The 12,279-nt window shown below is 39.2% G+C and overlaps 1 protein-coding gene across 2 annotated transcripts in view; it reads right to left on the bottom strand.

Moving 5' to 3' along the window:
• plcb3 (phospholipase C, beta 3 (phosphatidylinositol-specific)) overlaps positions 1 to 3,075 on the bottom strand; it is a 57,952-nt gene extending 54,877 nt beyond the window's left edge. The window contains exon 1 of one of the 2 annotated variants that reach the window (XM_084404052.1): positions 2,511 to 3,075. In XM_084404052.1, the coding sequence (XP_084260178.1) occupies positions 2,511 to 2,609 (99 nt within the window). In that variant the 5' untranslated portion in view covers positions 2,610 to 3,075. The remainder of the gene's footprint in view (positions 1 to 2,510) is intronic. The other variant, XM_084404053.1, reaches the window with a different exon arrangement.
• Between the last annotated feature and the right edge of the window lie 9,204 nt (positions 3,076 to 12,279).

Genomic DNA, 12,279 nt, shown 5'->3' with positions numbered 1-12,279 from the left:
TACAGGTTTGAAACAACTTGAGGGCGAGTAAGTGATGACAATATTTTCATTTTTGGATGAACTATCCCTTTAACAGCATTCACCTGTGATCTTTGAAAAGCATTAAAAATGCAGGTGTTCCTCATTATGGTATAAAGGTTTAAGGGTTTAAAGACTCCCTCAAGGAAAATGTGTTTTTATCTTGACAAGTATATTATGATAAAGAAAAAAAATATGAAATATTATACTGACCACAGTTTGAGAAACATGTTAAAGAACTCTGAGACACAACTACCTGGTAAATTTCAATTACTTTTGGAATTTCATAATCTTATCTCACATATATTTTATAACAACTTCTGTATTATTCTGCTATTATACAACGTGCAGTGTACATCTTAGAGCTATAAAGACACAAACAATTCGCCATTGTGATTGAATCCGTCAATATGGATCCGTCACTTTGCACAGTGCACACACCCATCTCAACAAATCCTTGTATCCGCACTTATGCAACACTATTTGTTAGGCTACAACAGGTGTTTAGGTATTTAGTACTGTACTAGCTGCAGCTCCTCATAGAGAAAAGTATGTGTTAATGGCTAATTCTTTCAATAAAGTCAATTATGTTTTTACAAAAACAAAACAATTTGTTTAATACAAAAAAAGTTGAGATATTCTCGACAAAGTCTCAAGGTGGTTCCAGTAGCAAAAAACTCTTTACCAAAAACGGGTCAGAAATTGCCTGAAGACAATAGAAGGTTAAACTGGCTTTATGGCAGATAGGCAATTATGTCCTTAACTATAGCTATGACCTCAGTTAAAGATATAATAAGACCCTATTATAGTTAAATACAGCTAGTTATTTATTTATGGATTCCATTGAAGACACACTCATCTGCCAATGATGCACACACACACACTCCAAATGAAATGCCGCTTTCTACGTACAACAATAAGAAAAGTTCTACAATATTTAAGGTTTGAGACACACACACACACACACACACACACCTGCAGCATGTCTAAGCGAACTCAACACAAACCACTCAGTATTTATGGGCTGCTTAAGTTAATTATTAATGACTTTTAAGACATGGAGGGCATCAAGTTGTACAGGCCTACTTTCTCCTTACTCAACGCTGCCCTTATCAAAAGGTGTTGGCTCTTTAAGCTCCGGTTAAGAACAGTAGGGATCAGCTAAAGCGGTGCTCAGTGATTTGATCAAATAATGGAAAAGAGGCAAAGATTTTCTCCCTCTAATCCTCCAACATAGGCTAATTACAACTGTAATGGCAATCCAATGCGAGATTTGAAAAATGATCCGTAAACACACACACACAAACACACACACACATACACGCACAGGCCCTTGTTGTCAGGAGAGCAACTACACAGCATTTAGAGGAGATGGCGATTTCTTGTAAACATATGGGTTTATGCTGGCATTAACCCTTTAAGAGATACTCTAGGGGAAATATTTTTTTCTGTTTTCGTTCCAGTGATGGATCCAAATAGGATGGATGAAGAAGAAATGCAATTATGACTAAAACATAAAATAAGAAAATATAATTTAAAAATATTCAAAATATAATTTATCTCATTCCAATTTTTACATTTATTCTGATTGCCTTCATAGGAGCAGTAGGGACGTGTTCTTCAAATTGTCCAGAACAGGGACATCTTACGTTGATTTTTTATCTGTAGGAGATGGATGATCTACATATTTTAGAAGTCTACCTTCATGTAGCATACCTAAATCAACTCATGATATCATTAATAAAGGCTCCAAGACCATACGTGTTCTCATGTGTAATCATTTATATAGCTGCTATAATTCAACGTTATCTATGTGCTGTTCATCTGCATTGCTTTCAAATGACAGACTGAATGTACCTTTTGGTTCAGATTTTTTTAAATGTGGTGATTCATATTATGCCTATTTCTGAAATCTGATAGGCCAATCATGTAGAATCTCCCTCTGATCCCAAACAGTTTTCCAAAATAAGCATAATAATGTGAGAATGCTTTTGAGCTTCACTTCCTCCTTCAATGTGAAAAGGTTTAAAAGACCCCAACCAGGTTTCCTTTCTAATGACTCTGAAGATGGGGTTTGAAAATGGGCCTGAAACACAGGATTTTTGATTTGACACTAAACTGGTCTATAAATATGTCTAGAAACAGTTAAAGGGTTAAGCTCAACTCCATATGTGACACGACTCATGAATTGCATGCTCTTACATATTTAGCACTATCTTATTTTTCGGTAGAAAACATTTAGTTTGAGAGTAGAATAACTCGGTATGAGTTAAAACATCAAACAAGTAGCCTACATAAAACACAAGTTGAGTGAGTGTTATGAACATGAGACCCAGAACACAAGAACTCGATCTACTGGAAGAGCGTTGAACTCAAGATCTGTCCTCCTGGGTATCAGATGTTCTCCTGTAAATGACTTCAACGTAGTAACACAAGCCGGGAATCACGCCACATAAAAATCACAGAGACGCGCAAGGGCGCGATCTGCTTACCTCGTCCCATTTGATAAACTTGCTTCCCCGTTTGAGCACCTCATGGACAGACACCGGTTTGAGCTGCAACGCGTGTACTCCCGGTTTCGCCCCGGCCATGACTGCTGAATCGACGGGTGGCGACGCCTCTGCTTCTCGGTTTGAAGTATCTGACCTTAAGTGTATACAGAACCTGAGCCTCGAACCAGAACCAGAACCAGAGCCTCGAGTCCGGCTGGCTCAACGCATGCGAACGCGACTGTCACACATTCACGAGCGAGCGCAGTTTAATGACTTTTGCGATTGTTTATTCATAAGCGCTTATCACGGCAAGGACTTGAATTGATATTTTCCTTCCTGTCCGTCCATCCGCTTGGTAATGATGAGATCCCCGCTCAGGAGAAACTTTCACTTGACTTTGGTGGTCCCCGCTGGAATTTGCTCCTCTTTTCCTTCATGTTTTCTACGAACTAAATGGGAGCGCGAGAAGGACAGGGAAGGAGAGAGAGAGAGAGAGACGGGGGGAGTAAGGAAGTGAAGGAAGAAAAAGCGAACAGACGAGGGAGTGTTTTTCTTTTTCTTTTCTTCTGTCTTTCCGTTGTCATTCCAGTCTTTATAGCATGTGCTGCTGTATCTAAGAACCATTTTCGCTTTAGTTTTGCCCCTGTATTAAGCGTGTTTTTCCTCATTCCAAGAAAGAATGTTACACGAATCTCGCTGGGGGCCAAAGCACTTGAGTTCATATAAAAAAAAAAAATATATATATATATATAGGCTATATATATATATATATATATATATATATATATATATATATATATATATATATATATATATATATATATATATATATATAAAATTGTGCTGTCAATCGATATATTTTTTTAATTAATCGCAATTTTGATCTCGATTAATCGCACCAACATTAGGTTGAATATATATTGCAATACTTTCGCATTGAATCTCCAAAATAATGTAGAGAAACAACATGACGGGACATTTTAAATATCTGTTTGATGGCATCTTATCTTTTTACTGTAAGCACTATTAAAGCCAGTAGCCTATCATTGATAGCCTGGTAGGCTACTGTCTCGGTTAAATAGATTTTTTTTCTTATCAATTTTAGTCTTACTTTTAACATTACAGTAAGCCTATAATCGAAAGCTATCATAACATTTAAGGGTTTAAAAATAAAACAACTTTTAATTTAATTTAAACAATCTTCAGATAAACCCTTAAATGTCACATTTAGCTTTGCCTTTAATATATCAGGGCTCAGCGCTAAGATTGCGTCTGAAATCGCATTCTTCCCTTTTATATTGTATAGGCAAAAAACAGTATGTGGCAAAATAAATATGTCTGTATGTCAGTACTCATAAAAGAGTCTGCAAAAAGTACCCGGATGACCTACTTGAAATGTGCATACGATGGACACTTTACTATCCCATGAGGCCATGGGAGAGGATTTGCGAAGGGCAGTGAAGCGATGCAACTAACACTGGTAGGTCACATGACATGACAGTAACAACATGGCAGTGAAATACATTCAGGTTGCATCCAAAAATCGCATACTTTACTACTGTATATAGTAGGCGAAAAAACTGTAGGCTTATATATGTGACAAAAGAAGTACCCGGATGATCTTCTGGCGAGATTGTGCATATATGGACACTCTACTGTCCCATGAAGCCACGGGAGAGGATTTGTGAATGGCAGTGAAACAACATGGCAGATGTATGTCCGAATTACATTCATACTACACACATTCATACTATATAGAACGTAGCCTACTTTTTTAGCGGTCGTGAAGTAATAATTTAAAATAAGTATCTATGAAATTTTGGATGCAGCCTCACACACATTCATATACACTCACCTAAAGGATTATTAGGAACACCATACTAATACTGTGTTTGACCCCCTTTCGCCTTCAGAACTGCCTTAATTCTACGTGGCATTGATTCAACAAGGTGCTGAAAGCATTCTTTAGAAATGTTGGCCCATATTGATAGGATAGCATCTTGCAGTTGATGGAGATTTGTGGGATGCACATCCAGGGCACGAAGCTCCCGTTCCACCACATCCCAAAGATGCTCTATTGGGTTGAGATCTGGTGACTGTGGGGGCCATTTTAGTACAGTGAACTCATTGTCATGTTCAAGAAACCAATTTGAAATGATTCGAGCTTTGTGACATGGTGCATTATCCTGCTGGAAGTAGCCATCAGAGGATGGGTACATGGTGCTCATAAAGGGATGGACATGGTCAGAAACAATGCTCAGGTAGGCCGTGGCATTTAAACGATGCCCAATTGGCACTAAGGGGCCTAAAGTGTGCCAAGAAAACATCCCCCACACCATTACACCACCACCACCAGCCTGCACAGTGGTAACAAGGCATGATGGATCCATGTTCTCATTCTGTTTACGCCAAATTCTGACTCTACCATCTGAATGTCTCAACAGAAATCGAGACTCATCAGACCAGGCATCATTTTTCCAGTCTTCAACTGTCCAATTTTGGTGAGCTCGTCCAAATTGTAGCCTCTTTTTCCTATTTGTAGTGGAGATGAGTGGTACCCGGTGGGGTCTTCTGCTGTTGTAGCCCATCCGCCTCAAGGTTGTGCGTGTTGTGGCTTCACAAATGCTTTGCTGCATACCTCGGTTGTAACGAGTGGTTATTTCAGTCAAAGTTGCTCTTCTATCAGCTTGAATCAGTCGGCCCATTCTCCTCTGACCTCTAGCATCAACAAGGCATTTTCGCCCACAGGACTGCCGCATACTGGATGTTTTTCCCTTTTCACACCATTCTTTGTAAACCCTAGAAATGGTTGTGCGTGAAAATCCCAGTAACTGAGCAGATTGTGAAATACTCAGACCGGCCCGTCTGGCACCAACAACCATGTCACGCTCAAAATGGCTTAAATCACCTTTCTTTCCCATTCTGACATTCAGTTTGGAGTTCAGGAGATTGTCTTGACCAGGACCACACCCCTAAATGCATTGAAGCAACTGCCATGTGATTGGTTGATTAGATAATTGCATTAATGAGAAATTGAACAGGTGTTCCTAATAATCCTTTAGGTGAGTGTATGTAGAACATATTTTTACTTGTTCAAAATAATATGCAATTTTGGATGCAGCCTAATTTTTTTTTTTTTCTACTGGCCCAGTTGGGCCCAGTCAGATATATACTTGCCTTGCCAAACTGCACAAAAACGTTATTGTTTTTTGACCCATGTTATCCCTGTAAACAGTGCTTTAAGATTTTCAGGTCTAACAGGTAAATATACTGAAATTGAATAATTAAACACTGCACAGTCTTCTCTGCGTAAATTATAAATTGAATATAGATTATCCTTATTAAAGCTACGAAAGTTATTCAGTCAAGACAAGAGCAGTGTGTGATTTTCTCTTTGTCTTTTGTTACTAACAAAAATTTGTTACATGACACAGACAGAAGCATTCTGTTCACGTGTATTTAGGGTGTTAATTCACAGAGAGCGTGTAGTACAGATTTGAGTTATTTTTTTGCATCTTATCGCACTTGAATGGTTTCAATGAATGATAGCGTGATCTTATATTGTAGTGCAGCCAAAGGATAACAGAAAAAAAACAATATTGTTAATAAATAAATAAAAAACAATGTTAAATATTTTTAACGGGTTAAACTGATTTCCCCCCCGCAAAATTAACACATACATTTTGACAGCCATAAAAAACTAAATCCAACATGCATATTAACAGTCATTTGTGGATATAAACATTTATATGTTATGTGGTTAATTTATATATTTTTTAATTAAATATACAGATCAACCTCTCTTTTTTCAAACCTTATACTATAATTAGGATATTTACTGCATTTCCCAAAAGCATCATAAGCCTAAATTAATCTGAGAGACCATTGGTGGCAATTGTTCTACTATCAACATGCTTTCGATGCTTTTGGGTACAGCCTTGGTTTCTTTAAGGGACTATTTTCATTGGCGGAAAAGAAAAATAACTGCCTATATTTTTAACTGGCCGTAAGTTGCTTTATGTTGATCACTTGTTGACAGAGCTGTATTAATAAAGCCAAATAAAAGGGTACATGTATATATCAATAAAAATAATTATATTCCATACAAGCAGTCTTGCTATAATGTCATACTGTTGTGCATACCATGCAGTTTGATAAAATCGCTTGTACATCAAATTAGCTGAACAAACTGTGTCACAGTAGAGTTAACATGTTTTGATAATACAAATGAGTCCAGTGAAACCATGGATGTTTGAGAGACAGCCTATAGGATCCAGTCTTAAGGTCTTTCCCTGTTGCTTTTTGCTGCATACAGTGCTGGAAGGTTCTAGCCTGTCAGCGCCCTTAATACTGCCCCCCCACCCCCACCCCCCTTCTCCTCCTCATTCCTGAACAGGTGTCCTCTTCCCAGATGAGAACATACAGTAATTCTCCAGGGAGAGTCAGGAAGCAGAAAGACAGTCAAAGAGTTACCCTTCAAATGTGCACCTTGCAAATGTTCTCAACTTTTATTACTTTTTGGGACACACACACACACACACACACACACACACACACACACACACACACACACACACACACACATTTTCAATGTCAAGCCCAGCTGGGCCTCTCATTCTGTGCTCTGAATGTATCTTACAACCCCAGCTGTGAAGAATGAGATTTGTGGACTCAAGAGGGCATGTAGCTTTGGTAAAGCTAGAACAGAAAGTTTGATGAAGAAAAATAACCACTGCAGACAGAGAGAGAGAGAGAGAGAAAGATGAGAATATAAGGTCATGAGAGGAGAGATAACTGTAACTTCGATAACTGAGTGGTCCAGTCACTCTAATCACAGACTATTTCTGACCGAAAGCCAAGCGCTCACAAAGACACATTGTATTTTGGCCCAGAGACACAAGTTAACATACACACAGCCTTATCCAGAACATATTCGATTATAAAAAAATGCCATTTAAAGATGTCATCTGAACTTTCTGCAAAGTTCCTCCTCTATTTTTTCATCTGTGTATCTTTCCCCCTGTTTTTCCTAATGAGAAATCCCTGACAGAGTCTACAGTAGCAGCAAAGGCTGATCACATTACTTTTTAGATAGCAGAAATGTGTGCCAAATGCTCTGAAACCTCCTCAAAAGCTTCTTTGTTAAACCTCAGGCAGGACTGACTCAAGGTCTTCCACAGACAAACAGTTGACTGTTGCCATCTAGTGGTACGTCATAACTCTGGAACGGTTACACCAACCAGGGGAACAAAAGCAGGAGCTACATGCTACATTGTTATAAAAGTATAGTATGCAATTGATATGATATTTATGATATATAAATTATTTATATGATATTTAATTATATGATATTTAAATTTATAAGTGCCAACAAATGTGGTTTAAATTAGTCAGAAATCAGTTTTCAATCGCCTTTTCTAGAGCATTGGTTCAATGCCAGGATGCCACTAGGGGTCTCAGCAAACTTCCAAGGGGATCCTATATATATATATACTATTTTAATTCACTCTCTCAATATGGTTTTAGAAGGTTTATAGAATTAAAAAAAAAAATTTTTTTTATTCTTGTTCAGTAAACCATACACCTGGAAATGTTGGCCTTCAAATATTATTGTTGTGGTCAATGGGGGCCTTGGAGACAAAAACCACGGTGCTAGAGCCTGATTTTTTTACGCAAATGCTTAACACTACAGCTGTGTTATTAATGCATGGGTTCCCTCATCATTCCTTCAGTTTCTCTCAATGGCCACAGCTGTGGACTAATCAAACTAATCTCTCATCAAAATGGCGCTTTTGTTTCCCCTTCCCACCCACTGCAGGCATCCTCATCGCTCTGTTCCTTCCCAGATCCCTATTTCACTGGCTCTCTGTTGTTATACCCCTAATATAGGTCATTTTCTGTTTGCCAAACACTTTGCTGCCAATAAATTTCCTTTATCTGTTGTTTGTTGTGATGCCATCTTTCACTTCAGCCAGGTGGCAGCAGCAGCACAACTGAAACTAATGTCTTGGTTGATAATTCACTGGTTGTGCGATTTTATACGTATTGGTCAGAATTGATTAAGTTGTCATTTTATCCTGGGTCAGTCTCAGTCACGAAGGCCGTGTTTGACAAGAAAAGATGTAGCAAACTTCATTGTTTATTTTCATGAATAGTATTGTACTGCTGCGATTTTTGATTACTCAGGACTTAATGTGCCTGAACTCTCACATTGAGCGTTTGCATGGGTGACTGGTTTGTCTTTGCGGCAATTGGGGGAGTGAAAACAAAAGGCTTATTTTGAGTAATTTCACCTATGTACTTCCTTTTTGTTCAAGCTCACACAATCATTTTACCTTTTATAATAAAACTATTCATCGTACACAACACATCACAACACAACACGTGGGTAAAATGACAAGTGCTTTATTTCATGAGGCAAATCTGACATGATTTGTTGTATTTTTTAGCTGTTAGAGTTTATCCGGTGGTATTAACCATTCTTAAGAGATTATGACAAGTTCACACAAGAATCAAGTCACGAATGCAGCTTTACCCACTTAACCCTCACACACCTAGGGATCATAAAATTCTACTTAGAGACCACAGCAGGGTTGCAAGACTAAATCTACACTAGATTTATTAGCACTGTGCACATGACAGCGTATAATTAAAAAAAAAAAAAAAAAAAAAAAATTCCGCAATAATGTCATACATATTCAAATATCTGTACATAAAGTTCATTTTTCCCCCTCATTATTGTACACACAGCACCCCACATTGACAGAAAAACACAGAATTGTTGACATTTTTGCACATTTATTAAAAAAGAAAAACTGAAATATCACATGGTCCTAAGTATTCAGACCCTTTGCTCAGTATTTAGTAGAAGCACCCTTTTGATCTAATAAAGCCATGAGTCTTTTTGGGAAAGATGCAACAAGTTTTTCACACCTGGATTTGGGTATCCTCTGCCATTCCTCCTTGCAGATCCTCTCCAGTTCTGTCAGGTTGGATGGTAAACGTTGGTGGACAGCCATTTTCAGGTCTCTCCAGAGATGCTCAATTGGGTTTAAGTCAGGGCTCTGGCTGGGCCATTCAAGAACAGTCACGGAGTTGTTGTGAAGCCACTCCTTCGTTATTTTAGCTGTGTGCTTAGGGTCGATTGCAACCAGTCGTCCTGTCCCTGCAGCTGAAAAACACCCCCACAGCATGATGCTGCCACCACCATGCTTCACTGTTGAGACTGTATTGGACAGGTGATGAGCAGTGCCTGGTTTTCTCCACACATACTGCTTAGAATTAAGGCCAAAAAGTTCTATCTTGGTCTCATCAGACCAGAGAATCTTATTTATCACCATCTTGGAGTCCTTCAGGTGTGCTTTCATGTGTCTTGCACTGAGGAGAGGCTTCCGTCGGGCCACTCTGCCATAAAGCCCCGACTGGTGGATGGCTGCAGTGATGGTTGACTTACTACAACTTTCTCCCATCTCCCGACTGCATCTCTGGAGCTCAGCCACAGTGATCTTTGGGTTCTTCTTTACCTCTCTCACCAAGGCTCTTCTCCCCCGATAGCTTAGTTTGGCCGGACGGCCAGCTCTAGGAAGGGTTCTGGTCGTCCCAAACGTCTTCCATTTAAGGATTATGGAGGCCACTGTGCTCTTAGGAACCTTAAGTGCAGCAGAAATTTTTTTGTAACCTTGGCCAGATCTGTGCCTTGCCACAATTCTGTCTCTGAGCTCTTCAGGCAGTTCCTTTGACCTCATGATTCTCATTTGCTCTGACATGCACTGTGAGCTGTAAGGTCTTATATAGACAGGTGTGTGGCTTTCCTAATCAAGTCCAATCAGTATAATCAAACACAGCTGGACTCAAATGAAGGTGTAGAACCATCTCAAGGATGATCAGAAGAAATGGACAGCACCTGAGTTAAATATATGAGTGTCACAGCAAAGGGTCTGAATACTTAGGACCATGTGATATTTCAGTTTTTCTTTTTTAATAAATGTGCAAAAATGTCAACAATTCTGTGTTTTTCTGTCAATGTGGGGTGCTGTGTGTACAATAATGAGGGGAAAAAAAGAACTTAATTGATTTTAGCAAATGGCTGCAATATAACAAAGAGTGAAAATTTTAAGGGGGTCTGAATACTTTCCGTACCCACTGTATGTCTGAGTGTACAGATGCATATATAAGAAAAACTGTGTCACAGCATGCAGTGGGTTTACTGGACTGTAAGATCCAGACACAGCATTTTGAATAATTCATTGTCTTCATGCCACTTGTAAAACATAACAGTTAGAGGTAGGAATGTGCTGTGGCCTCTGAAATCAGCCTACAGCATTCTAACAACATTCCACTTCTTACTCTTTTTTTTTATTTTTTATCATTTTTAAACTCAGTAAGTTTCAGCTGAATCTAAAATGTCTGCTGGCACTTTCTTTCTGTCAGCTGTATATAAGGAATAATTTACGACAGGCCATTGAATTATTAGAAAGTAATGCAGCCACGACGCAAAACAAGTGGCCGTTACACCTCGGGTATGCATTATTTTCTAATAATTCAATGGACCGGTGTCGGTTATTCCGCTTATACTATATGGTTGCCACACCTTAAAACATTGTTCAGACGACATTTGTCTTTTTTGTCCTTGAAATGCTTTTGAATGTAGGAAAAAGTTCTTACGCATCTCATCCCAAGCTTTCGTTACAAAATGTCAATTTAGAGCTAGTAACAGAGGCTTGAGCCATTGATAGCAGACTAATGCAGTTATTACAGAGAGAGAGAGAGAGAGTGATATTAATTGTGTTTGAAATACCTGAGTCTGTGCATCTCTCAACAGTGTTTGACAGCTCTAATAATAGCAAAACTGTAAGTTTATCTGCTTCTAGAACAGCACTGTCATTACCTCGCTAGTGAGAAATGTCATGTATTTTTAAGTTATCAGTTTAAGCTAAACTGTTTCACTGACAAAACGTTTCTGTGCGAGTGCGTGTCCGTACTGGAACTCTAATGCGGTCAAGACCTGCCTGGAACTACTTTAGCCATGCGTTTCCCTGAAAGCGGTAGCATAAGCCATCAGGCAAGTGTTATTTAAATAAACTCCTGATGTACTTACAAACTTTCCAATGCCTCGTTTTATGAGTACAGAACCTATTTGGTCTACTGTAGAAGTTTGGTACCATTCTGGGCATTATTAGTGGGGTTATTTACGAGATACATCCTTGGATCCATTAGCGCCTGCACCATACCAAACCACACCATAATCCCCCCTCCTCCTAACTTTACACTTGGCACAATGTAGTCAGGCAAGTACCGTTCTCCTGGCAACCGCCAAACCCAGACTCTTCCATCGGCTTGCCAGACAGAGAATGTGCGTGATTCGTCACTCCAGAGAACACGTCTCCACTGCTCTAGAGTCCAGTGGCGGCGTGCTTTACTGCATCCAACGCTTTGCATTACACTTGTGATGTAAGGTTTGGATGCAGCTGCTTGGCCATGAAAACCCATTCCATGAAGCTCTCTACGCACTGTTCTTGAGCTAATCTGAAGGCCACATGAAGTTTGGAGGTCTGTAGCTATTGACTATGCAGAAAGTTGCCGACTTCTGGGGTTATGCGCACTGTGTACCTCAGCATGCTGACCCCGCTCTGTGATTTTATGTGGCCTACCACTTTGTGGCTGAGTTGCTGTTGTTCCAAATTGCTTTGTTATAATACCACTAACAGTTGACCGTGTAATATTTAGTAGTGAGGAAATTTCACAAATGGACTTATTGCACAGGTGGCAA

The sequence above is a fragment of the Rutilus rutilus genome, assembly GCF_951802725.1.
Source record: "Rutilus rutilus genome assembly, chromosome: 3".
In the NCBI taxonomy this organism is placed as follows: domain Eukaryota; kingdom Metazoa; phylum Chordata; class Actinopteri; order Cypriniformes; family Leuciscidae; genus Rutilus; species Rutilus rutilus.
Note: the sequence above shows the minus strand (reverse complement) of the source record. Positions and strands in the feature narration are given on the sequence as shown.